The following is a 27538-nucleotide window of genomic DNA, read 5'->3' as shown; positions in this document are numbered from 1 at the left end:
CTGACACAGAACCACTGATCACAACCCTTTGGCTGCGTCCAACCAATTCCTAATCCATTGAACAGTCCACTCTTCAAATCCACACCTTTCCAGTTTAGAGAGAAGGATGTTGTGAGGGACCATGTTAGAGGCCTTGCACAAGTCCAGGAAGATGATACTCAGTTTCATGAGGAGATCTCGGACTTGTCCCACTGTTACAGTGGGATGGAATGCACTGCTCTCACCCACATTTAGAGCTTCAGAGTCCTGGTAGACATGCGGAGGAGCCTGAGAATCAGTGAAGACCAAGGCAAAGCAATTACTGCGCTCCTCAGCTTTTTCCATGTCTGAGGAAGCCAGTTCTTCATCCTTCTTTCTCAGAGGGTGAAAACTCTACTTGATCTGTCTCCTCCTGCTTATCTACCCAAAAAACCCCTTCTTGTTATTTTTCACATCCCTTGCCAAGTTCAGCTCTATCTGCACCTTGGCTTTATCCATCTTATTTCTACACATGAGGTCAACGTCGCTTTATTCTTCCCAGGCTACACAATCCTCCTTCCACTTTCTGTACATTTCCCTGTTTTCTCTCAGTTTAAGCTGCAGGTCCTTGCCTCCTCTCAATTTCTGCTGGTGGGGGATGGAGAGCTCAAAAAGAGTTTTTTCCTCAGAACAGTTTTATATGTCATCTTTGTGTCTCTGCTGCTTACTTGAAAGGCAGACAGTAGTGGTCTGATACCAGGGGTTCCCAGATAGTGGCATGAAAACAAAGAAAATCATTTTCAAAGAGCCTATATCAAAGTCTTCATTTGATTTATATTAAACACATAATTAACTGTTTGAACAAACTGAGAAAAAAGCTCTTTTAAATTTACAGAACTGCCAACCATAGCAGTTCACATGTCAGGTTGTGAAACAAACATGGCATTTGCTTAGAAACATAAAAAACAATAGACTGTGGTTCTCTTTTTCCTGAACATTACTTGTATGGGAAAGCTGGCAGTGAGCAGAAGAAGGAAGTGAATTTACAGTGCATTAGCTGCTCCAGACTTGCTCCTTCTCCCTGCAAATGAGCTGCTGTGCTCTAACAGCAAGCATGGGAGGAGCAGCATCTTGCATACACATCCCCAGTTACTATGGGGCAATCACCCCATAGTCTGTAATCTTCATAAGGGCTGCGTTTCCTCTGCAGTTCTGGCTACCCTGTCCCCCTCAGATGGGCTCTGAGGTCTCTTAAGATGCACAGTAAATGCTGCAAGGTTAGGCAACTCTGGGTGACTCAGCTCTGCATCCCCATCCCACTTGACTTCCCAGCTGATACTTTTTTGCTTGGAAAATAGCACACCAACAGCTGGTCTTTGAAAAAAGCTGCATGAAAGCCCAAAGTAAATGTCAACAGTTGCGTAGGCTTAACCAGGCCATCATTTGCAACCTATGTTTTTCAGATTCGCTGTCACCGCCTTCTAAGGCAGAACAGAAAGCATGCAGCCCCCCCTCCTACATGTTAAACCACAGGGGCACTGTCAGCAGAAGAAAAATACAGGCAGCAACATTAATAAAGCCTCAGCCAGACAGGAGGTGGAGAAGATGAGACTGCCTCAGCTGAGAGCAGACAGCAAGAGCACAAGGACTCAGAGAACAGATAAGCAAGGCTGAACACAAGCATGAGGCTGTTCCAGCTCCAAATGATGGAAGTGAAGGTGACACATTTGCAGCTAAGGATTGTGCAAGTGATGTACCCACTGCCCTCTGCACTGCTGGAACCAGAGAAAACTAGATGGAGTTGCAGATATTTGACCCCAAACTGCTGTCCCTGCCCTCGTTGGACAGCACCCTGACTTCAGCTCTTCCCATCCCGCAGAATCACCTTCTGAATGCTTGTGGTCCCACCAGTCAGGATGGGTGCTGCAACACAGGCTGCCCTGGCAGTTAGTCTGGACTGAAGACCTCACAAGTGACCTGAGGTTGTTTGGCTTGCCTGATGTGACAGTGCATGTACATTGGTACTAAATTCTAGCTGGTCTGAAAGCACGGAAGAGCCTGCACTAATCCATGAAGCTCCCCAAAGAGGCGGGGGGGGGGGGAGGGGAGGGAGGAAGGATGGTGGGAAGGAGGGTGTTTTTGCTGACCCTCATTGGGCTTCAAAGGAAGGAAAATAAATAAATAAAATAACTCTAATACAGAGGATGAGCCCCTATTCCTCGGGGTAATGAGAGGTCAGCTGAGCTACTTTTCCAAACACTAGTACATCCCAGCTTCACTGACAATGCCCCTCCTTCCCCCAGGTAATTACATCTTTCTCCTTACCTAGTTATTACAAAAGCAAGTTTAGACACGGAGTCCCAACCTGCCCCAGGCACCTACTATGAACATGCCTCGCAGGGTCATAGAGCAGACATCCAAGGGTCCAGTGTCACTTGGGGTGGAGTCTGTCCAAGGCTTTCCAGAGAAGAGGAGAGGGACCTCCTCAGGCCAGGTCTAAACAAATTTAGGAGGCAGCCTGAACTCCCACAGCCTAGCAGATTCTCCCACACGTATACAAAGAGATAAGGGGTGCGGGCAGCAAATGCAAGACTCCAGATACCACACATGGAGAGCAATCACTCCAGGCCAATTCCCATGCTCCTACTTGCTACATGTCTGCCCCAGCAACCAGCCCAATGCCCTGTGCCATTCTGCAAGCTCTGTCCCACCTGGGAGAAGTTAAGCCCGTTCAGTGGGTGGCACTGCTCCTCCACCTTCTCCACGGCGCCTGTTTGCTTCCTAAGACGTTCTGCTTCCTGGGCCAGATACAGATCCAGGACAGGCACTCCTCGAGACTTGATATCTACCTCCGTCAGAGAGTTCACCATCAGCATCACCCACACCGGCCTCTTCCGCTCCCAGTTGCCAGCAATGGCATTGAAGAGGTAGTCTGCATACAGCCCTTTGCCCCGCTGGTCTGGTGTCATCCAAGATGGCATCATGAGTTTGACATATTCCAGGTGCCGCTTGAGCCGGCGGTAGATGTCACGGGGCAGCACATCCTGAAGGTTCTCCCCCTGTGGCAGCAGCTGGCAGCTGGTGAGAGCAGAGATGGTGTAGGGGTCAGTGAGATCCAGCTCAAAGTACACTATGTGACTCTGCTGAAAGGCCTTCTTGGAGTTCTCTGGGATGAAATCCCAGACACGGGTGTATGGGACATGGATGGTGCCAAAGAAGTAAGATGGGGGATCTCTCTTGATGGTCCACAGAAAGGAGTTCAGTTCACTCTGCCAGGGAAGAGGAGACACAGCTGAGTATGTGCAACACTCACACCAGGTACTGAGTACAAGGCTAAAGAGAAACAATATGCCAACCCAGCAGATCACCTGGCAGCTTGCCAGCATGTATATTAACTAAAGAGGCTATGCATACACAACAAGCCCTCCTTCGGTATCTTTCTTCTCAGGCCTTGAGGTCAAAATTCACCTTTCATTAATTAAAAGCATTGTAAGTGTGGCCTTGGCTTTCTTCCGAGAGACAATGTCATAGCTTCTCAAAAGAAACACCATCCCAGCTCATCTTCCCAGTATTTGCCAAAAGTAGCAACAGCACAGCCCAAGCAGGCTATGCTTCTGCAAAATGTTTACCTGACTTCCATCTTTCATCAAGTCAAAAGTTGCTGTCACTTTGCTGAAATGGCAGGCTGTCAATCACCTTCACCTTGGCACCTCTTGTGTCAGCACAGCAAAGACCCTTCCTTTAAGGAAGCTGCCATGACACACAATCAGAAGGCACCTTTATAGAACTTTTCACTCTGAACAAGAACTAAACAAATGAATAACACCAACTACTACATGGCAGAAATTCTTGCTGGAGCAGTTAGAACTAGTTTTACAAGTATGTGGCACATGGCAGGCAGACATGTAGACAAGGCTCCTCAGCTCAATCTGCCTTTTTTCTTATGGAGGAGAAAAACGCATTCAATACCTTAGAAAAACAAGGGAAGAAACCCTGCAGGCCACATTTACTCTGTGGTCCCAGGCAACAGAAAAACCTCTTTCTTTAGATCTAGCTTTTAGAAAAGTCTCCCCAAACCTTCCAGCTATCAGCAAGTCAGAATCAGACTGTTTGTTCTACTGCAAGATGTGCTTCACACCATCCCCAGGACAGGAGAGCAGATAGGAAAAATGGGTCCTGTCCAGATCCCAGAAGTCATTTTACACCATAGCAGACATGACTCCCATCACAGGTGCAGTGATCCCTCCTGAATGGACACAGTTTGTATCTCCCTGAGCAGACCGGAAGAGGCATATTGCCTTTGCATATTTAAGAAGGAGGACAGGCTTCCAGATGCACTCAAACATCTGGTCAGTTTTTAGTCAGCATATAACTCTAACCTCAGCTCCAAGGCTAACTGTGCATGTGTGCTCATCTGAGATACCTGCCTGACTGCCAAATGCAGAACAGGCTACTTGGAGGAATTTATTAGAAACACACTGCCTGTAACTTCCTGATGCTAAAGAACAAGGGTCAGGAAGGTTAATCTTAAAAGACTGCTCTGCAATGGCTGATCCCAGACAATCTTCTAGAACTCCACATCAAGCCTAAGCCATGGATCAGACAGCACTTCAGCAAAGTGCTGCTGCCAGTATAGCTTGCCAGCATGCTGACAAGTAAGTAAACACCAAGCAGTCTTCAGCCACTTCTGTGGCACGTTAAAGGTATGTAAGATACCTCAGAGACCGGAGTTTGGGTAACAAGATACATCTCTGCAACCAAATAGACAGTCCTGGAACACTTTCCTAAATCACAGATCATAAAAACATTCCTGGAGACCACAGGTAGAAAAGAATGCATGATATACAGTACTAAGAGGGAAAGAGAATATGGGACAGAGTATGAATCCAACACAAACCCAGAAAGTACATGAAAAAAAATGAATGCACACAGGAAAGCAAGAAGGGAAAGGAAACCAGACCAGATTCACTCCTGCCTTTTGCCGGTAGGGAAAATGGAAGGACATTATCCTGCTGTGAGAAAAACAAGTAGACAGCAGACAGCAGGAAGAAGTGACCAGCAGTGCTGTTTTTTGCCTACAAGCATGAAAGAAGGCAGAAGATGCACCTGGGACAGGAATGAGGCTTGGAGGTCAACACAACTTCACGCAAGTCTGATCATGTACATGCAGCAACAGAAATGAAATTGCAAGGAACAAATGGCCACCAGCCCTCTTACACTTCAGTCCAGCTCCTGCACAGAGCCACCTCACAGGCTCAAGCCCAGACAGAGGTTTTCTGGCAGTGTCAGTTCTGCTCCAGATCACTGTATTACAACCCAGCTAGAAAGGTGTTTGGCACTGCACTCTCAAGTCTTTTGCTCTCCAAATCACCAGAGTTTTTGCTTCACATACTGCAAGCTGAGTAATGCCACCAGCTACCAGCAGTACCAATGACAGAACACACAAGCCAGGCACAGAGCAAACACGTCACACTGTAGAGACTACAGCACAGGCATTAAAAGAAAATACACTAAGACCTAGTAAAGCTTATCACTCATATTGTAGTGAGTGAGAGCTTACTCAACAGAGTGGCCGGGCACTCTGCTTGCACCTCCACAGCAGAGGTAGCACTGTCCCAGGGCGATGGGCCTTCATCTCAATCTGCCTGGGCTCACGAGCACTATGCAGAGCTAGTGCAAAGGCTGAAGGACAGCTCTATTTTCAACTTGGTGCAGGTCATAGAGTTTACCACGTTTAAGTCCAGCTTCAGAGAGGAAAGGAAGGGTATAATCTCTCCCCAAGTCCGCAAAAGGGGAGCCCTTTAGCTATGTGTTAGGTGGCCATGAGATAGTGCAGGAGCAGTGCCAAAGCTTGCTTAGCATTGCAGAATATGCCGTGACTGGCAGCCTCTCTCTCTCACCTCACTTTCCTGAGAGCATGCAAGAGATAAAGGTGCTGCAGCTGGTTTGTAGCAGGACCACGCAGCTTTTACTTCAGAAAGGAGCATGAAACAGTGAAAGTATCCTGGAGGCTGCAGAGAGAGCTGGGTTTGGCAGCTCCAGGAATTTCACTTTCATAAGCATAATAGGAAAACAGGCAGCTTCATGTGCAGACCACCATGTGTATATCTGTTTCCACTCCCAGATTTAACAGGTGGCACAGAATACTTTATTCACTATGGCAAAAACAAGGAGTAAGGGGAGAACTGGATGGCAGCCTGAGGAAGAGAGCAGCAGTCCCACGTGAGGCCTGCTGATTCACTGCTCCACTGAGATTTCAGGCAACATCAAATAAGCCACAGCACATGCCCTCTGCCACAACACATCTCCACTAGGACTGAATTCAATCTCTGCTGGGGAGCCCCACATCCAATTATTTCTGGATGTTCAGCATGATGAGCATCTTCCCAGGGGAACAAGATCAGACAGTGAACAGATTCAGGGTTCCAGCCAAGCAAAGAGTTTGTTTTGAATGCACATACACACATGCAAAGAAGAAAAAAAAAAAAAAGATTTTCTTCAGTTAGCTCAATTCTTATAACTAAAAGCACAAGAAGCACTATGAGGTGGTGGTGGAAACAGTGGACCTATGGAAACATAGCCTATGGACACATAGCCCTATAGAATTCACTCCCTGCTATGAGATGGGGAAAGCCATGCTGCCCCACCTCACCATGACTATACAAGCACCCTATCTAAGGGCAGATAATGGTTCCACAAAATGAAAGGACATAAGCATTAGGAATTGCAGAAAACCAGGGAAAGTGTAGTGCACATGAAGGGTTTTCCTCAGCAGCTCAGGAAGGGTTTGGAAAAGAACAGAAAAGCTTGAGGAATGGGAGACTAAAGTGAAGTGTTAAGGACTGATAGTTGAACCCCAAGCATCCAGCCCAATATCCCAGCATCTTTCCTGACACAGGAAGCTGTTCGTCCACTTGGCGGCCTTGGAAACTCCCATTACCTCCTGCCTCCTTCTTTCTGCTTCAGCAGAACAGAGGCTCTGACTGAGAGGTATTTTCTTTATTTTTCCAATAAGTTTCTTCCTCCTGCTTTCAGAGAAGATTCTTTACTATGAGAGTGGTGAGGTGCTGGAACAGGCTGCCCAGAGAGGTTCTGGATGCCCCACCCCTAGAGATGTTCAAGGCCAGGTTGGGATGCGGTCCTGGGCAACCTGTTCTAGTACTAAATCTGGAGGTTGGTGGCCCTGCCTGTGGCAGGGGGGTTGGAGATTCATGATCCTTGAGGTCCCTTTCAACCCGGGCCATTCTGTGATTCTGTGAAAAGAAAAAAGAAAAAAAAGAAGAAAAAAGGCAAACTTCCAATATAGCTCATTTTAACAACCTTCAGTAACTTGTTTTTCCAGCAGCATTCCTAGGACTACCAAGGAAAGTAGTCTTCAGGTAGACAAATTCAGGCGAGGCAACAATAATTCTTCTGAAAGAGAAGTGCCAAATAGGATCTGTTATTCTTCTTCTGACAAACGAGCTCAAAGTGGGGTAAATGACATTCTGTCGAGAATAAAGTTACAGTAAACATCTAGGAAATAACACAAAGAAAAACGTGAGAAACAAAGAATGCCTCTAGTGACAGTACTCTGTGCATCCAGAAAACAAGCAACAGTATGATGGGAAGTGAAAGTTTCAAGAGGAACAGGTTGTGGAGATCCACGGAACAGAGGATCTGAAGGGAAGGACAGCTGCAACCTGAGGAGTGAGCAACTGGATGCAAACTTCTGAAACAAGGAAGCCTGCCTCAGGTCTGCCCAGATGACTGAGCAAGTTGCATTACTACTGCTTCCTTCTACCTTTTGATCCTTTTTTATGTTGAGTATAAGTTTTTCAGCACAAAGTACATCACTTGCTGTGCAAGCAGCTGCCTTCTGCTGCTTCAGAGTCCTCCAGAACGCCAAACCCTCATAATCATCCCAACAGCTAGGTCTTCCAAACAGCAGCCCAGGACTGCACTGTTTCTCAATCCAAAAAATGCTCTTAAATGTTTCTTGCAACAAAAGCCAGAGCATGTGGCATGCAGTGTTTTATCCAGGCAGGCAGCCCTGTAGCCCTCCCTATATGGCTTTATCCCTCCTTATCTACTCTGATGTTGTGTCTTGTCATATCCATTTATACCTAATTGAGGCAAAGATTGCACCTTTACTCACCATACAAAGAGCCCCATGCAGCAACAATAATGCACAAAGAAACGTAAGGCACATTTTTAAGCTCTTTTAAGCTTTTGCCCATTTACATTACTGACACTAAAACTCAGCTAAGACTGTAACCAGAACTCACCCAGGGATAAACACTATGCTGGCTACTATTACAATTATTAAGGGAACGCAGTTTAGTCTTCATTTGACAGAAGAGAAAAAATAAAAATTTAAAGGAAAAAAAAGAATTTTTAACTAAAAAGCCAAGGATTTGCAGCAGACATTACTTGCTCTATCAAAGTAAATTCATAGGTGACTCCGAAAGTAATGCCTTCTATTTATTTCCATTGAAACTGTAACAAAGAGCATAGCAACGCTATTCATTAGAGCAAATTCTCAGCTACAAAACGCTGATTTTCAGTACAGTCACCAGCATGAGCTGTGCACTTTCACCAGTGATGAACAAGAACCTGTATGCCATGCTCATAAACATCTGCACCAGCAGAGGTGAACCGCTGCAGCCATTGCCATTGCTGAAATATACCACCCACTGCCTCACAGCGCTCATATTCACTGTTTGCTCTCCAGAAATGTTCAGCAAGCACCACTGAATGTAGTGGGTGCTATTTTTTCCGTATGGAGGAAATTCAGTGCCACACTTTTTGCTTCATCTGCACTTCCACCTCAGACACCATTCTGTCCGACTGCTCTTCTGCTGCCATCTTTCACACTACAACAATGTGTAATGGAATACTGGTGGGAAGGTTCAACCTCTACTGTCATAGCACCAACATCCACCGCTGTAGGTGTGGGCTGACACCATAAATTAAGAGACATTACTTAGGAGATATAGGATAGATATAAGAGAAAAAAGCAGCCATTTAAATTGGTTGACTCCCTAACAGGAACAACACATCATGAAGTATTAAATAGCTACAACCACTGGCATGCTGCTGTGGATTCTGGCTTGAAATTTACCAATGTTCTCTGATGTTAAGCAAAAAAGAAAGTACTACTAGATTCCAACATTTTTACTTGCTTTAGAGTCTTTCTTTTTTACTGTGAAAAAAGAATGATGAGACTCATTACTGACTGCAGTTTTAACTGTAATATGGAGCACTTCACCTTCAGTTTTGCCACTAACTCTCATAAATCCTATAGAACCAAATCAAAGAATCACAGAATGGTGCAGGTTGGAAAAGACCTTAAGGCCCACTCAGTTCCAACTCACTGTCATGTGCAGGACAGCTGTGTAGGCAGACAGACTATTTCACTGGCAGTGCCTTAAGCCCTAGGTTACAGGATATGCCACAGTTCAGTGGCAGTGGGGCCCAGCACCAACAGCTGGAGGCAGCAAGGCCCTGAGACCTTGGTTCTGGTGCATGGAGAGGGGAAGAGCAGGTCATGGGGCATCCCAGGCCTTCTTGTTAGTACCAAGCCTCCTTGCTGCTCCCATACTGCAACGAGGCTTTATTACCTCCCTCGTGTAGCACCGCTGCACTTCCTTCCAAGGGTTTCTGGCTCCCTTTGTGGCCATGGTGGTGGGGCTCACCTTACTTCAGCCAGGAGAACATAAAGTGATCCAAGGGATGGAACACCTGCCCTGACAGCAATGGCTGAGAGAGCTGGGGCTGTTCAGCCCGAAGAAGAGAAGGCTCTGGAAAGACCCAGTAGCAGCCTTTCAGTATCAAAAGGAGGGCTGTAAGAAGGAAGGGGACAGACTCTTTAGCAGGGTCTATTGTGACAGGACAGGGGGAAATAGTTTCAAACTCAAAGAGAGGAGATTTAGATTGGATATAAGAAATAAGTTTTTTTTTTAATGATAAAAGTGGTTTAGCACTAGCACAGGTTGCCCAGAGAGGTGGTAGATGCCTTGTTCCTGGAGACACTTAAGGACAGGCTGGACTCAAGCGCTCTGAGCACTCGATCCAACTGTAGGTGTCCTTGCTCACTGCAGACGAGTTGGACCAGACAGCCTTTAAGAGGCCCTTCCCACTCAAACGCTTCTGTAGCAAGTGGTGTGCTACACGCCACCCTTACCTCTGGTGACAGGCCACTTCCATGTCCACTGCCTACAGGAAGCAGGGATGTTCTATCACACCTAATAACACACAAGCTCAGGATGACTTGTCTTCTTTGTGCTTTTACCTCAGAAGCTTCACTGAGAACTGCTTTTTCCCTATGTCTGACTTCTAACGGACATGACACTGCCCACGAGCTTCACATCGGCCTAAGCATCACGAGCAGCAGGCAGCCCTCCGCTGCACTTCTCCTCCCCCCCCTCCCCCGGGCTGAGCAGCCCGTGCCGCTCACAGCACTCAGATCGGTAAGAGTGAGAGCACAAACAACACCCCAACAACCCGTCACCGCATTTCTGAAAGGCCACTGGCACCGCTGCTCTGAACCTGCCCCACCACGCTCCAGATAAAGCAGGAAGCCAACCGGCCGTCCCCGCGAGGAGCATGCTGCTCCCGGACCTTCCTTTTGCAGCAGCGCCGTCGGCCGGGGGGCGGCTCCTCGCAGGGAGCGGATTCAGGTGCAAGCGCAGCCGTCGACAGTCCCCCATCGCGCCCTCTGCGAAAGCGCAGCGGTGCTTGGCCTCCCGGGCGCAGAACGGCGCGGCACCGCCGTTCCCTCACTGTCCGTCCGCAGCTGGGCCGTCCCCAACCCGGGCTGCCCTTGGGGGAAGGAGACCCCCCGCCACCTCCGCGCCCGCCGCTTACCTTTCCGCGGAGCGGGCAGGCGCCGGCGGGGCCGCGACTCTGCCGCGCTCTGGCCAGCAGGAGGAGGCTCTGCAGCAGACAGACCCAGCCGGGGTGCACCATCCCTGCTCGATCCCGGAGTTGGCACAATTTGGGGACGGCGTTCTTTTTTTTTTTTTTTCCCCCCTTCCCTCCTCTCTCCTCCTGTTTCCACTCCTCTCCTACCCCCCTCTTGTTTTTTTTTTTTCTCTCTCTTCTTTTTCTCTTTATAAATACCCGACTCTTCTGCTATTTTTCTTCTCGCGTATTATTATTTTTTAACTTCTTTTACCCAGGCGGCTCAGTCCCATAGCCCTCGCGGGAGCGGCCCCATCCCCTAGCCAAGCCCTCCAGTTGCTCCCTCTTCCTCTTAAAGAGTCCCGTGCCGGGCGGGGGGTCGCGGGGGGAGGAAGGGGAGGGCGCGGGGCCCGCCGCACCGGGGGCGGGCGATGCGGTGGCGGCGGCGGGGGTGGAGGTTGGAGATCCCTCGGCCCCTCTCCCCGCCGTCCGCATCGCCGCGCTGTCCCGGCCTGGCCCCGGGGCTGGGGCAGCTGCGCCCCCGCTCGGAGCAGACGCCGCGCCCCCGGCCCTGCCCTGCCTACCCTCTGCCCTCCTGCCTGCTGCCCTTCTCTAAGTGAGGAATCGAAGTTGTGATCCTTCCCAAGCCTCTTTATTGCCCATCCGACTTCGGACCGACTGTAGAACGCGGGAGCCTTTGACTCGTTTCAGCATGGCTGTGTCGTCGTGCAGTTTGTCCACTGAAACCATGTCCAGTGTGCTTTGCACAAGTGGTGTGGTCTGTTAAAGACAAATACGTGCTGAAGGGCATACCACCGTCTCTACTTGTAGAACTCAGCAGTATTTTCTGAGGAAACTGGTATCTAATCCTTGAAAAAGTACATATTGCTGATGATCAGATCTGATACCTGCCAAGACTGTTGGTTTTTGTTTTGTTTTTGTCATGCATGAATTATAACAGTGAACTTTCTTACGGTTTCGATTTATTTATGGCAGCATCTTTCTAATCGTTTTAGTATAATTACTAAATAATTTAGCTTTAGCACATTCAGGGCTTCTCCCTCCACTGCCCACCAAGGTGAACCAAGGTGTTGCATGGAGCTTTCCCTTTTTTATCACCCACTGTTGTTTTAATTAAATACCACAGGCCAGGCAATGGGCACAGTGCTGGCTATCTGTGCCAGGCTGTGTGCAGACTCAGGCAGTCATTGTGCCTTCAGCTTTATTTTTAATTTCAAACGCATCTTTTTCAATCCCAGAGATCCAGATCTCTGATCCCGGGTTCAGAATCAATGACAAGCTTCCCACCAACTCCTAGAGAGCAGAGATCTCTGTCTCTGCCTTCATTTGTACAGACTGGTTTCGCAGTACAAAGCAGTGTCCCCCAGGGCAAGATTTTTTTGTCAAGAGCCAAAATCATTCGTTTTTTGTTGTTTTGCCTTTTATGTTCATTACTGTGAACTTGGGCTTGGAAGAGGAGAACGATACCAATTGTATATTAAATGCATCTTCTTCCCTTAGGTCCTGCTGACCATTTAGGACAAAAAAAGCATTATCTGGCAAAGAATTTGGCATGTATGCAATACATTGTACCTGTAATCTCAACTACTTTATTATTCTATTTTTACAGGGAGACAGGGAGGGAGAGTGCTACCTGCCATCTGTCAGCCTGCCAGAAATTCCTGTGCCTATCAGAGCAAGAGCTGAGGATGTGACATCTTTCTCCATCGCCTTCTCAGAATATCCCTGATTCAACACAGGAGGCCTTGAAGTGAGTTCCCCTCCAGTAAAGCAGTTTTCCAAACAAGTGTCACCCTTAGCAGACAGGTGTAAAACACATCAACAATATATATCTGCCCCAGGGTGCAGTGAGTGAGACCCATGTTTGGTTGTACGCCTTCCCGGGATTGGAAGCCAGATAGCATTCGTTCTTAGAGTGCCCAGATTGAACTGTAGAGAATAAGAATAAATCTTCCATGGCACAGAGATGTCCTGCCAAGCTGATTAGATACCTTCTGTGTGACTATTTTTAGTTTCTTTCTGTTCTAAAGTGGAAAATAAGTAGCAACACTTTCTGAAAGACACAGCTTGTGTGCATTTAGACAATGCAGATTAAGGTTCTTCTCTGGTGTATATCTGAATTGGTGGGAAGTGCTTTATCTGAGGTGAATTGCTGATGGAAAATAGTAGAAGAAGAAGGACAAAGGGAGACTTTCATAGAGACTTTCAAAGTAATTTATACTTTCAGTGGAACATTTCAGTAGAAAGCCGCATCCCAGACCTATTAGTAGAGACCTAAGAAATAAAATTAGCATTTTAATTTAATAATGTTTGTAGCTTTGCTAGGTTTACCCCATCCCTTGTGAAATGATTTCAACAGAATTTCAGAATTTCATGTTAAGGACATGCTTCTGTACTTTGTACAGAAGAGGTAAACCAAAACCTTAAGACCCCAGGGCCAACTAGTGAACTGGCTGTACTCAGAATTAGCACATTTTTGTCTGTTTCATAAAACCACTGATGTTTAACTGGAATCAGTTTCCCAGGCGATAGGAGCAGATGTAGGCAGATGGCTGAGAGGATATCAGAAGTGAGAGGCTTCTAGAGTGGTTCATGCTGACAACAGGTCTGTAGAGGACAGCCCAGAGCTCTTGCATCCACATGCGTGTGCAGCACTGCATGGGTGCAGGATGGGCACTTCTGAAGGGCCTCTAGAGCTTGTGTGTGTGCTTTTGCTACCTATTATTAAACAGCAGTGTGAAAGAAAGCCACTTTGTGCAGCCAAACACAGCCAATCTTGAGCAAAAGAAGCCACAAAAGAGATTTGCACAGATTTTGGGGCACAGTATGTTCCAACCCTGTTAACAGGCTGGTCAGCTATGATTCACCCTCTGACTAGCAGAGTTGGAGTGAGTTTAGATTCAGCATACGTTTTAAATACCACAGAAGATAAAGTTAGGTTCTCACCATTTAAATTATGAACAGATATCATAAAGCAGAATATACAGGAGGCAAAGGAGCTTTATTCATTGAGTTGTGGAAAAAGTAGTCTACTTTATCTGCATTTGAGAGAAAGTTTGTTTAGAAGTATTGATGCTGGATCGGAGATTCAGGAACACACATCCCCAGTTACGCCTCGAGATAAAACAGGTTAGTGAACTTTGTAGTATGAAAGTGTTACATCAGGTCGAAGGGAAATAAGGGTAATATGTTACAGAGTTAAGTGGTTACACATAATTATCAGGCATAGTCAGCCAGAAGCCAAAAATAAAGAGTAGAGAGTAGAATTCTTTTTCTCTAAACACATCTTAATAAAAGAAAGGTCAGTTTGAATGGAGAGAGAAAGCTAAACAAAAATAAATTTCTTGGGCACTGACAGGAGGTGAAGAGAATGTACATGCTGAATTGCAACAGGCCTCAGCCTTTCAGAAATACAGCAGAAGGTCATTTGAAGCCAAGCTAGAAAGAGTTAAAGGACAGTTTGCAAACCCATTTCCCTAATTTGAAAGTATTTTTATAAGCATGCAATCACAAAATTATCTATTTAGAAGATAAGAATAAATAACTGTTTAAAAGATGAGAATAAGATGTTAATAGAATAGCATGAACGTACTTAATTATTCAGATATTAATTCATAACATTAGGAGGAAAAAATAAAAAGATTGTAAAAAAGAAAGCATTATCTAATGAAACACAGTAAATAGAGAACCCATATTTAATGCAAATAGAAAATACTGTGTTTATGGAGCACTTCGAAGGGGTGACAGAATCATGTTGTCATCATATGGCAGCTTTGGAAGCAGAAGCAGAACACACTTCAGTGGTAAAGTTCAAGTGGTCTGAGTGAATTTGACTGATTTCCTGTCACCAGAAGGAATGTCTCATCCTGATCAGTCCATCACTTACCCATTCAGCTGATGGTTTGGTGCTTGCACCATGGCTATATCATGAAATTACGCCCAGAAGAGAGAGAGAGGTGCCAGAAATGGCTGTTAGACTGGAAAGGGAAATGCAGCCCCTGAAGGATAATTTGGCTTTCCGCCTGGGAACCACAGCCCTGTGCATGGCCATCAGCCCTGCTAGCTGAAAAACAGCTGATGTGGCAATGGAAAAGATGGGTGCTGCAGTCTGTCAGATCTTTCCCCCTTCTCAAGCCCTTCACTGGGTTAGAAGGAAGATGCAGGAGCAGTCAGCCCTGGAAACTCCAGGTGGATCTCAATGCTATGTACATAGCCATCCATCCAGGAAGCACTGGGAAGTCTGATCCTCCCAGGGTTTGCAAAACATTCCATTTACATAGATAGATGTCCAATTTCTTCCAGGAAATATGAGGAGAAATTGCCTGCAGAACATCAGAAGAAAATCTGAAATGAGTAGAAACGTGTTGAATTCAGCTTATCTGCTAAATTAGCATGATATTTTTTTCCAGGATGTCTTAGGGGGAAAAAAAGATATCTTATTTTTTTGTGACTGTAATTAAAGATTTCTGCAAAGAAAGGAGAAATTATCTGAGTGAAAACACTTATTTTGTCCTCATTTTCTAATTGACTCTGAAAAATGTTAGGAAAGCATTCAGGATGAAAGACATTTTGTAGGCAAGGCTCTAATTAGTTACAAAATGTAATTGTAGCATTGTGTCATGTAGCTTTTTATTTTTTTATTTTTTGGGTACAAGCAGATAAATATGTAGTTAATATCTTCCTGCAGTTAATAAGCTAAAAACAGACTCGCAGAGAACATGACGGAAGTGAAGCTTCAGCACAAGAGAAACCAATGAGTCACTGAATCCTTAAGATTGGAAAAGTTCTCTAAATCATCAAGTCTCACCATCAGCCCATCCCCACCATGCCCACTAAACCACATCCCTCAGTGCCACATCCACACAGTCCTTGAACACCTCCATGGACAGTGATCCACCACCTCCCTGGGCAGCCTCTGCCACTGCATCACTGCTCTTTCTGAGAAATTCTTCCTGCTATCCAACCTGAACCTGCCCTCATGTAACTTGAAGCCATTCCCTCTTATCCCACTACTGTTAACTGTGAGAAGAGGCCGACCACCACCTCACCACAACCTCGCTTTAGGTAGTTGTAGAGAACAATAAGGTCACCTCTGAGCCTCCTCTCTTCCTGACTGAATAATCCCATCTCCGTCAGCCGCTCTCCATAAGACTTGTGCTCCACCCCCCTCAAAGCTTTGTTGCCCTTATCTGAGCACACTCCAGGGACTTAATGTCTTGTAGTGAAAGGCCCAAAACTGAACACAGCACTTGAGGTGCAGCCTTACCAGAGTGGAGTACAGAGGGACAGTTGCCTCCCTCCTCCTTCTGGCTATGCTATTACTGATACAAGCCAGGATGCAATTGGCGACCTTGGCTACCTGGGCACATTGCTCACATGGGCTTATGTTCACTCAGCTGTCAACTAGCACTTATATACTTTTCCACCACATGTCTTGCCAGCCACTCTACCCCAAGCCTGTCGCGTTGTGTGGGATCATTGTGATCAAAGTGCAAAACCTGGCAGTTGATCTTGTTGAAACTCATACACTCGACCTCAAGTTCCACCTATCCAGATCCTCCTTTAGAGCCTTCCTACCCTCGGGCAGATAAATACTTCCCATCTTGGTGTCATCTGCAAACTTACTGTGGGTGTACTCAATACCCTAGTTCAGATCGTCAGTGAAGATATTAAACAGGGCTGGCTGCCCCTGTCGAACACCACTTGTGTCCAGTTGCCAGCTGAATTTAACATGAATTTGTTGCCAGCTTCAGTGGGGCTGAGATTTTTCTTGCAGTAGAGGTGTTAAGGTCATGCAATTTGTACTGTCAGTGAATTCCCCTGTATGAGCAAACTCAGTCAGGCCTGACTGAGAAGCTGAGAAGCAGGCTGAGAAGTAATTGAATGTGTCCTTCATGTGGCCATCCCTTTGCAAGTCAGTAAGCTACCAGTGATTCTCTTGGTTTATTTGCTATACAGTCTTGCACAGCAAATGGTGATCCCTGCTTCAGGGCACTGAAAGCTCAGATCCTGCAAAGAATTATATAGACAGTTTTCTTCACATGCTGCAAAATGTCCCAGGAAGATAAAAGAAACAACATAGTGAAAATGTTTCCTGCAGTTTGGGGTAGCCTTGATCTTTCTCAGGAGATCACATAACTGGATACGAGCCCGTCAGTGATTATCCTCTATGCAATTGTGAATATATTTATGACAACTCATCAATGCAGTAGAGCTGAAATTAAGTTCAAATCCAGCTTTATTTTCTTTGGTAATTTTTTTGAAGTCAGAACTTGAGTTAGTTTCAGCCATCTGGGAATTTCAGATTCTCATCAGTGAAAAAAAAATAACAACAAAACAAAAACAATGAACAAATTAATACACCTTCTACTTTCTCTAAGAAACATAACAACTCTGTCTTGACATGCAGGGCATGTAATTTTTAATTCTGAATTTATGTACTGAAATATCATTGCCGAGTGAGGGTGGTAAAAATTGCCCTTCAAGTAATGGCACCTGTTTGTGGTGGTTGTTTTTTTTTTTCTTGATGTTAAAAGAGTGCCCAACGCTTGTCAGAGAGGGTGACAAATTCTACAGCGTCTGCTGTGTAACATTCTCAGTCTGGATCTGAATTTGCACTTCTCTCCTCTGGTAGCCCTGTCCATAATTCTGTTGATCTCTAAATCCTGAGTTGAAGATGTGCTCAAATGGAGTTCCAGTTATCTCTCCTGTGACTACCATAATGACACATTTTTTTCCATCACTGTGGTGTCTTTCAAGCTAACTAGTTGCCAGGAACAAGAAAGTAGCAGCAGTACGTAGAAGCTCCAGTGAGGCTCTTGAACGTGCACTTAATATGAAGGAGATAAATGGTACCATAGGTGAATCACATCTCCACTTCAAGGCTGAACCAAACATGCTGTTGTGCAGAACATAATCCAAAACAAGAGCAATCAAATGTAGCTGGAGCCACAATTGCTGTGTGGGGCTAACACTGGATACATACAAAACAATTGAGGAGAGGTGATGCTGGATGAACAGTTCTTCTCCAAGTATTTTTCCCATGATGAAAACAATGGTACCAAGCCATATGTATGAAGCCATTATGAAGCCAACCTATTCTTCTTTGGCCCCTAGGCCCATCCTCTAAAGCTACTCCACCATGTTTCTTAGGCTTTCAGCAGCGGGCAGAACTCCTATCTTGTTGCCATGGCTACTGTTATAAATACTGTCCTCTTTTAAACCTCGGAAACATTTGCTAGGATGAGCTGTAGGCTTTCACCCTTCCTAGTGAGATTCTTGGCAGAAAAGCCATCTTTTAATATAGGAAAGCAGGAGGGCCTGTAGATCTCATCTAGCCTCTCCCTCCAGCCAGGCAGAAACACTTGTCGAATAGATGAATAATGCAAGAAGGTCCAAAAGAAGTCTTCCCTGAATTACACAGGCCTGCTTGTCTCTGCACTGAGAAAAGTCCCTTCCAACCCAAGCTGATCTGTGTTTTATGAAATAATTATGTAATTATGAAATTCAGATTTTATGAAATGTGCTCTTGTAGAATTGCAGTTCCTCACAAGGAAAGGGGACTCATACTAAAATGCCTATCTTGCATTTTAGGACTAGGGCACAAGAGTTTTTCTATGTGTCACAAAATCTGTGGTGCAAGAACATGGCTCATAATCTCTTTCACCCCCTAACTGATGTGCATTCTGCACCCTTGTTGCCCCAGCTCTGTTTTCAGTCTTTGCATTGCCTCTGCTTTTTGCATCATGAGATACCTGCTTTTGTGAATTGAGCCTCCAAAGGAGAAGCTTTCTGCCTGATTGCACTTATCATGCTCCTAAGACACTTTGCTAATAAGAACTTCTTTCTCCAAGTGTCTTACCAGCATACAACTCAGGCATGGCAAGGCTTACAAATACTGCAAAACCACTTCTGGTCTTGTGCTGGTTTTGTGAAGCCCACTGAAGTGGCTGTTCACAGGCGTGGTTTAGCTACAAACTGACTAAGTGACAGTAGATATGGGAGCATCAGTTCTATACTGAAAAGGCTTTCTTTACTATGTAATTGCATCCTTTTCATAAATTAGCCAACATCTCCAGTTAAGAAAATCACTTTTTAAAAAGCACTGTACTTAAAAGGTAGGCATTTAGTGGGGCATGACAGTAGGGCCATGGAGGGTGAGTATGGTGCCTCAGGATGAGATAAGGGAAGATGCCACTGCTCTGTTTTTGATGGTGACTTCTAGGTTTTTCAGGATAGAAAAAGGGTGACTTAGTCCCCTGGCGTCTCCCATGATGAATTTATATCTGAGGTGGTAATGTCAGAAACAGAGAGGCTGATTTGAGAGGTAGCAGTTCCCAACCTGTGCTAAAAAAAACAACAAACATCCTGCAAGGAAGTTCCCTGTTAAAAAACAACCTGCAAGGAAACTCATCACACAGCCAGCATGTCTGTGGCCATGGCTGTAAAAGGGCAACACCTCCTCACCACTTGCTCTTCCTGTGTTGGCACAAAAAGCTTCCGGCTAGGTCTGAAAATGGCCCACAGGCTGTAACCCTAAACGCAGGGAGGAGATTGCACTTCCACATGCGTGTGCCCCCGGGTGCCCATAAATTACGCAGCTCCTCTCAGTGAAGCTGAGAGGGCTGGCTATCTGTGTTCCCTGCAGAGCCCAGGCCTGTGTTGATTCAACATACTTGCTTTGAAGTTTTCTTCCCCTGCTTTTGTGTGAGATGGCAGCAGTGCAGGTATGAAAGGCACCGGAGTACCTTTCCTGAGCAAACAAGGCTTTTAATCCTTGGCAAAACCCCAGAGAGGGAAACAGGATGGTTTACACTCTGCTTACTGAGATTCTCTTCATAGCTCCAGGAGACACAATTATATTTTGTGACTTCCTGCCCTAAGTACAGCTCAAGCTGTCATGGCTTTAGTGCACCCTCCTTGTGCCTCAGTCCCTACCCATAGGCCAGCTTTGTGCTGGACTCCACAGTATTAATGAGTCTGCCTTCTCTGACACTCTTTATGGAACTTTGCATTGTAGGGATGGTGACTTAACGTGGGTTGGCACCTTGTTTGCTAATCATAAAACAGTACCTCCACACCTAGAGCAGGCTTCATTCTCCAGAAGGGTTGAAATTCATCTGTCCTCACACGCTGTGACATATTTAAGGGCCAGGCTGCATATCTGTATCCACATGGCATTGTGCTGAAGCACCTATGCTGCCTCTGATCCTGCATCTGTTATCTATGTTCTCTTTTGATGTTCAGGGTCATGGAGCCAAGCTGAGTAACGATGAGGTGAGTGCAAGGTAAAGCACTGTATTTGGTTTAACCCAATAAGCAGCTCAGCACCACAAAGCCATAGGCTTACTTCTATAGGATGGGGGAGAGCATTGGGAAAAAAGAAAGTAGAACTCATGAGTTGAGATTAAGACTATTTATTAATACATAAAAGGAAGAGAGAGAAATAAGAGTAATGAAACTACACTTAAATATATATATATATGTGTGTATACATACAAATGAAATGGTGCACAAGCAATTGTTCGTCATCTGTCAACCAATGTCCAGCCAGTCCTCAAGCAACAGCTGTCAGTCCAGCCAAACCCCCACTGCTTTTCAAGCTTTTTTTGCATGGTGTCATATGGTATGGAACATCTATTTGGTCAGTTTGGGTCAGCTGTCCTGGTTCTGCCCTCTCCCAGCTCCTTGTGCCCTCAATCCCCTCACTGGCAGGGCAGTACAAAAAGCTGAGAAACTGAAATATCCTTTGCTCTGTGCAGCACTGCTCAGCAACAACTAAAATATTGGTGTGTTATCAATGTTGTTTTCCTCCTAAAGCCAAAACTTAGCACTATGAAGAAAATCGATTCTGTCCAGCTAAAACCAGGACAAACTGCAATCAAGAAATGCTGGTATATTTATGACAGCCATCACTGTGGTATTGGAGAAAGCAGAAAAAAAAATTTTAGACTCAGACTTGCTTATCTTAGGTGCCATGGAGACAACGTCCCTCAAACCTGGGGGGAGAGAGATGATAGTGTTTCCTTGGAGATTTAGGGCTGGATCCAAGATCTGTGTCTATGTATACAATAAGTAGCTGTTTCTACAGTAAACTCACTGAGATATTATCAAGAGACAGAATGTTCCGTTTACAACCAATAGTAAGGAATATACAGAAAATTTCTGCTCTAATTTCACATTGTGCTTCAGTAAACAAGTCATGTTACCCAGTTAACCAGCTCAAAAGTCTTTGCACCCAAACATTTGCTTTTTAAATCTAGCTGCGTCACTGGCTGAGATGAAATGGATCATCTCTCCTACAAATATTGCACCTGTAATCAACATTGCTGAATTAGTGCCTGATCCAATTCTGTATTGAAATGTTTTCTCAAGGTAGACCAATTTAGCTTACACTGTCCTTTAAAAGTCATTACACAAAGTCATAAGTGCAACTCATTCTTAAAAGGCTGTTTTTTATTTACTTAAGTCAGGACTACATCCAGAAAAGTAAATCAATTTAATCTGACCTGAACGCCCTTTGGTTCCTTCATACAAAAATTCCCACTTCTTATTCAATATTCTGGTTGTATTATGCCTCTTGTCAGCTGAATTAGTTTCTATCTTTAAAGGCCCATCACTGCTCTGCCCTGCAAGAAGAAAGGCTGATGCTATTGGAAATCTAATGGCAACTACACTTGCTCAACTGTTCATGGCACACTGCCCACTGGAGTAGTGGAAAGCAGGTGTTTCCTTGCATGTCTCCGGTTTTACTGATTTTTTCATGAGGGATCCGATGCAAACTGCCGCCTTCAAAGTCCTTGAGGATAGACAGATACTCTTCTCTGCCTACTACCTCCCTCTCTGTGATGACTTCTCCAAAATAAGGGTTGTGCATTTCTGGATGCCTTGAATGCTCCTTCATTCAGCTGAGATATTGTGCAGAACTCCTTGCACCCTACACGGTCACTTTCTCTGAACTGGAGTTCACTGCTGAGCCTTTTACCATTCCTCATTAAATTCAGAGAACTTACACTCTCCTCAAAGTAAGACCACTTCTTTTTCCCCTAGAGACTGTCTGAAACTTTCACGTGTATGAGAAAAATCTTGCCCTTAACCTAAGCCATACTTCAAGCCAACCTAGCCATGAAGTGGAAGGAACAGGTCCCTTGCAGCTCACATAGCTTTCACTGAAACTGGTAACACTCATTTTCTTTAGCAAGGACAAGGAGTGAGAAAAAAACCCTTCTGTTTTCAGAAAGAAATCTTAGGCTAAAAGGAATCATCTTCTGGCTGCACTGTGTACAAAGTAGCCCAGAGGCTCACACTTGCTTGTACAAGAAGATTAATTTTTGTCTGTTAAAAGTTAGGCCAGAAACTTTCTGCCTCATATATCTGAGTCTTCCATTGTCTTCTCATAATTTCCCCTGTGCCCACCAAAATCTCAAGCTGGTAACTACGGCACTAACAAATTTCACACGTTTAAAAATGCCTGCCCCTCCACCATAGCTGCAGCTCTACAATATGAATGACACAGGTGAGAGCAACGGAGGTCAGCCCCACAGAAACCAGAGGAGCCATGTGACATCCATGCTACAGTGGCCAACTACAGTGGTAAGAGGGCCTTTCTTCAGCTAGTCACAATGCTGCTTTTGTGCATGTAAGCATTTCTTATAGCTGTAAAGCCTCTGCTAACCTTGAGGCATGTTTTTTGAGAGGTAGTGTGTAACAACAAACAGTGAGAATATGAGATCTCATGCAAGGTTTTGCTATGCAACTGGTTATGCACACTGGCCTCAGAATCCCAGACTGGCTCCACCAAGCCTGCAAAAGGAGGAAGACCACTCAAAAATGGCATTTGTATCTCCTGTAGCAGGTGCTCTGAGGTCTTTGGAACAGCTTTAGAAACTGCATGTCTTCAGACACTTTGTACTGTTCTTTTCAGCATCTGTGTTCTTCCTCAAGAATACGTTGGCGGTAGTGGCACAGATCTCAAAAGCTCTCACAGAACCAAAGCCTTTTTCAACAGGCAGCAAACCATCGCAGTAGTAGTAGTGTTCTTTTTTTTCCAGGGCCAGTGAGTTCAAACCAGTGAGTAGGGCATAGCCCAGGCAGGCATAGGAAAAAAGGGCTGTTTGCAGGGGTTAGCATCTAAAAATTTCTCCAAAATCAAGTGACTCACAGAATCAAGATCTATGAGAGGCTGTTGTAATCTTTAATTTTTTTTATATCCAACCAAGCGTTTTCTGAACTCTTTGCCATTACTTATTCTTTAGGTCAGTTAGAGGCATCATTTTAAAATCCATCCAGACCACTGCACTGCTATTTGCTGCCAGCAGCCATGCAAGCATCTGGAGCACATTTCCTTTGTACTGTGGAAGGGAAAATTTCTTGCTAGCTTTGCATGTTGTTTGTGTCACAGAATTACCTAGTTCTGAAAGAACAAACCAAATCTCTGCTTGAGTTTCAATTGTAAAAGATTGTAAAAGATTGCTACTACTTTTGGTTACTTGGGGAAAATTTCATCTTGTGTTCCTCTTCTATGTGTAGGTGATATATTAGATTTCAGCTGGGCATGCTTCCAGCAATCTCATCTTTGTCAAGCTCTCTCCAGGCATAAGGAGAAGGAAAAGAGAGCTATCTTTGAGGGTTTCTTGTTGTTGTCGTTGTTGGTTGCTTGCTTGCTTTTATTTTTTTTTTTTTCGTGGGAGAAAATGCTGGAACACATTTCCTCTTTATTCCCAAGGTCAGCACTCCAAAACCACCCCATGCACTAAGATACTACCTAGTGCATTGGTTTGTGAAGCCAATCTAGGTGACTCCAAGTCAGCAGTTTCACTTTTCCAGGGCTTCATTCTACTGTGTTTGCTAAATGTAGCTGGTAATTCTGTTCTATGTTGTGTCATGTCTGACATGTCAGACATGTCTGATGTGAGCCCTTCACACACTGTAACATGTCACTCATGGTTGAGGCTGGAAAGGACCTCTACAGGTCATTCGATCCCACTTCTGCTCAAGCAGTGACATCCAGAGCAGGCTGACCAGGACAATGTTCAGATGCATTCTGAAGATTTTCAAAGAGGGAGACTTTACCTCTCTGGGCTACTTGTGCCAGCAGTCCATCAACTGCACAGTAGATAAATATCTCCTGATGTTCAGAGGGTACTGTCTTGTGTTCCAATTTGTCCCCACTGCCTCTTGGCTGTCACCAGACACCATTAAAGAAAGACTGATTCCTCTTCACACCCTCCCTTTGGGTATTTGTGCACATAGATGAGATCCATGCTTTTCTTCCAATTTCTTGTTTCTTTGAACAGAAATATATTTTCTCCAAAAGGATACTTCTTCTTCTAGCTAACATGATACCACTAAGTATCTTATGCACATTTACCTGAATCACAGCATTCTCCCATGCAGACATTTCTTAACTCACATGCCTACAGAAAAGGGGATTCATGTGCTGGGTAAGCCAGCTGCTGAATGACTGCTCTGCTCTTATCAGGAATCAAAGGCAGTCTGCAAACCACTTACCCAGACATCACAGTAATACTGGGAAGTTTGAAGTACTATGCTAACAAGCTATCCTTCACTATCAGAAAGAAGATCATTAAAGGGGTGATGGCTCTGACTTTAAACTGTGTGGCAGATCCCTTCTCCCAGCTATAATATAGCCACAGAGTCCCACCAGGTTGTTAAAACAAGCCTTCATCTCTCTTCGTCTCAGAAGTGTTGGGGCCTTACCAATTCTGCCTATGCAGGAACACTCCATTCTCATTGTTCTCAGAGCAGCACAGGGGACAAGAGCTTGGCGTGATCTCAGCAGAGGATTTGGTTGCTGACTTTTCAGATACAGCAGATCAACAGCAGTTACCGAAAGAAAGATGTCTGTATAAAGCTGTCACTTTCTAACTTACTGCACACTGCCTGGAATAACAGCATGCAGCAGTACAGGTTATGTTCAGAGGAACACCATGACTGGTTGACCACATTTGCCTGAAGACCTCACAACAATGCCCAGTTATTGCTTCTCATGGTGATACAAAAGCAACGCGGAGCTAAGTGAGTGAGGCAGAGGTGTTGTTAGACCTACTGAACTGAAAATAGCCAAGTCCTTCTCTAATTGCTAGAAAGACAGAGGAATGTCCCAGGTCTGAGCTAACAGGCTTCCTAGGGCAGTGGTCATGGCCCCAAGCTAATGGAGTTCAAGGAGTAGGCACTCTTAGACACGGGGTTTGAATTTTGGGTGGTTCTGTGCGAAGCTAGGAACTGGAATTGATTCTCCTTGTCAGTCCCTTCCAAACTAGGATATGTTATGGTTTTATGATTCTACTGAAGGATACAGTGATTATTGTGACTGTTATCACAAAATAGCAGAATCACAGAACCACAGGAGTTGGAAGGGACCTCTGGAGATTGTTCAGTCCAACCACCTGCTAAAGCAGATTCCCTGCAGTAGGTCGCACATGAAAGTATCCAGATGAGTTGTGAGTATCTGCAGATAAGGAGACTCCGCAACCTCTATCGGCATCCTGTTCCAGTGCTCTGTTATCTTACAGTAAAGAAATTATTCCTCATGTTAGTGTGGAACTTCCTGTGTTCCAGTTTCTGCCCACTGTCCCTTGTTCTATTGCTGCATGCCACTGAAAAGAGTCTGCCTTATAAAAAGTGATGAGAATCCCCCTCAGTCTTCTCTTCCAGGTTGAACAGTCCCAGGTTTCTTAGCCTTTCCTCATAAGGGAGATGCTCCAGGTCCCTCATCATGTTTGTGACCCTCTGCTGGACTCTTTCTAGGAGATTTTATCTTTTTTGAATTGAGGAGCCTAGAACTGGATGCAATGCTCCAGATATGACCTCATCAGGGCAGAGTAGAAGGGGAGGATCACCTTCCTTGACCTCCAACATTATTTGCAATGTACCCCAGGATACCACTGGTCTTCTTGGATGCAAGAGCAGATGGCTGGTTCATGACCAACCTTTAGTCCACCAGCACACCTGGGTCCTTCTCTGCAGATCTCCTTTCCAGCAGATCAGCCCATAACCTGTTCTGCTGCATGCTGTTATTCCTCTCCAGGTTCAAGACTCTACATTTGCTTGTGCTGAACCTCATTATGTTCCCCTCTGCCCAACTCTTCATCCTGTTGAAGTCTTGTTGAATGACAGCATGGCAGATGTGTCAGCCACTCGTCCCAGCTTTGAATTATCAAGGAAACTTGCTGAGGGGGCACACTATCCCTTTGTTCAGGTCACTGATAAAGATATTGAGCAAGTCTGGGCCCTGCTAGTTACAGGCCTTCAGCTAGGCTATATAAATTCTTGAGCCACAATTTATTGCCTTACATATTAAACCATCTTACTGTCATCATGAATTCCTACATTTTCAGAGGTCACTACATGAACAGCGAGAAGCACAAGAGTTTTACCAACAAAGGCTGCAGCAAACAGTGCATGCCAGTGTTCCAAGGAATTAGGCAGAAAGAAGCACAGAGAGTGGTGATGATCTGCATAAGCACGATCAGGGATTAGCGAGATGGAACATAGGAATTTAACCTCAAACAAACAATTCTAGTACTACAGCTGTGTTTGATTCAATATGATCTAAATGCCAAATGAAAAATAAGAAGAGAAACCCCAAACTTTTCTAGTAACTAGTAGAGAAACCTGCCAAAATCATAGAATCACAGAATAGCATTGGTTGGACGGGACCACAAAGCCCATCCAGTTCCAACCTCCGCCATGAGCAGGGCTACCGCCCACCAGATCAGGCTGCCCAGTGCCCCATCCAACCTGGCTTTGAACTCCTCCAGGGATGGGGCATCCACAGTTCTCTGCATAGTCTGAGCCAGGGCCTCACTGTCCTCTGTGTAAAAAAATTTATTCTAATATCTAACCGAAATCTCCCCTCTTCTAGTTTAAAACCATTCCCTTTTGTCCTATCACTATTAGACCATGAAAAATTTAGTCTCCCCTCCTGTTTATAAGTTCCCTTTAATCACTGGAAGGCTGCAAGGAAGTCTTCCTGGAAACTTCTCCAGGCTGAACAAGCTCAGCTCCTTCTACCTATCTTCTCAGGACAGGTGTTCCAGGACTCTCATCATCTTCATGGCCCTTCTCTGGTCCCACTCCAACAACTGCATGTCTTTCTTGTGCTGGAGGTTCCAGGCAGTATTGCTGGTGTGGCCTCACAAGGACAGAGTAGAGGGGGACATTCTCCTCCCTCTCCCTGCTGCCACCCCCCTGTTGATGTAGCCCAGGATACTGTTATTGGCCTTTCAGACTGCAAGTGCTCACTGCTGGCTCATGTCTGTCTTTTCATCCACCTGAACCTCCAAGTCCATCAGGACCCCCAAGTCCTTCTCTGCAGGGCTGCTCTAAAAGAGTCCTTCTGACACTCTGTACACATTTAAAATACATACCCAGTATTTCCACTGAGATTTCAAACCAGTTTCTGGAAGATCTTGTGACATTTAATTTATGCTCCTAATGATAGTAATTGCAAACACAGTTATTTTTGCTAGAAACAGCTGTGTTCCCGACATTCTGAAGTGTTGGCTTTGACTTTCTTATCCATATTCAACACTGTAACTGTACTATGTAAGAAAAAACAACTACAAAAACGTGAACAGAATAACAAAAATGTGTGGCAAAAGCAGAGGGGCAAAAGGGAACAACTCTTAACTCTGCTATGTCATTTCTCTTC

At 45.1% G+C, this 27538-nt stretch overlaps 1 protein-coding gene across 1 annotated transcript in view; it reads right to left on the bottom strand.

The window, feature by feature from the left end:
* LOC104915200 (metalloprotease TIKI1) overlaps positions 1-11404 on the bottom strand; it is a 93754-nt gene extending 82350 nt beyond the window's left edge. Inside the window, 2 exon segments of the mRNA XM_085214230.1 lie at positions 2670-3227; positions 10807-11404. Of these exon segments, the coding sequence (XP_085070356.1) occupies positions 2670-3227; positions 10807-10908 (660 nt within the window). The 5' untranslated portion in view covers positions 10909-11404.
* Positions 11405-27538: the final 16134 nt, after the last annotated feature.

This window comes from Meleagris gallopavo, chromosome Z (assembly GCF_905368555.1).
Source record: "Meleagris gallopavo chromosome Z, MGAL_WU_HG_1.1, whole genome shotgun sequence".
In the NCBI taxonomy this organism is placed as follows: Eukaryota; Metazoa; Chordata; class Aves; order Galliformes; family Phasianidae; genus Meleagris; species Meleagris gallopavo.
This window is presented reverse-complemented; position numbering and strand designations above follow the sequence as displayed.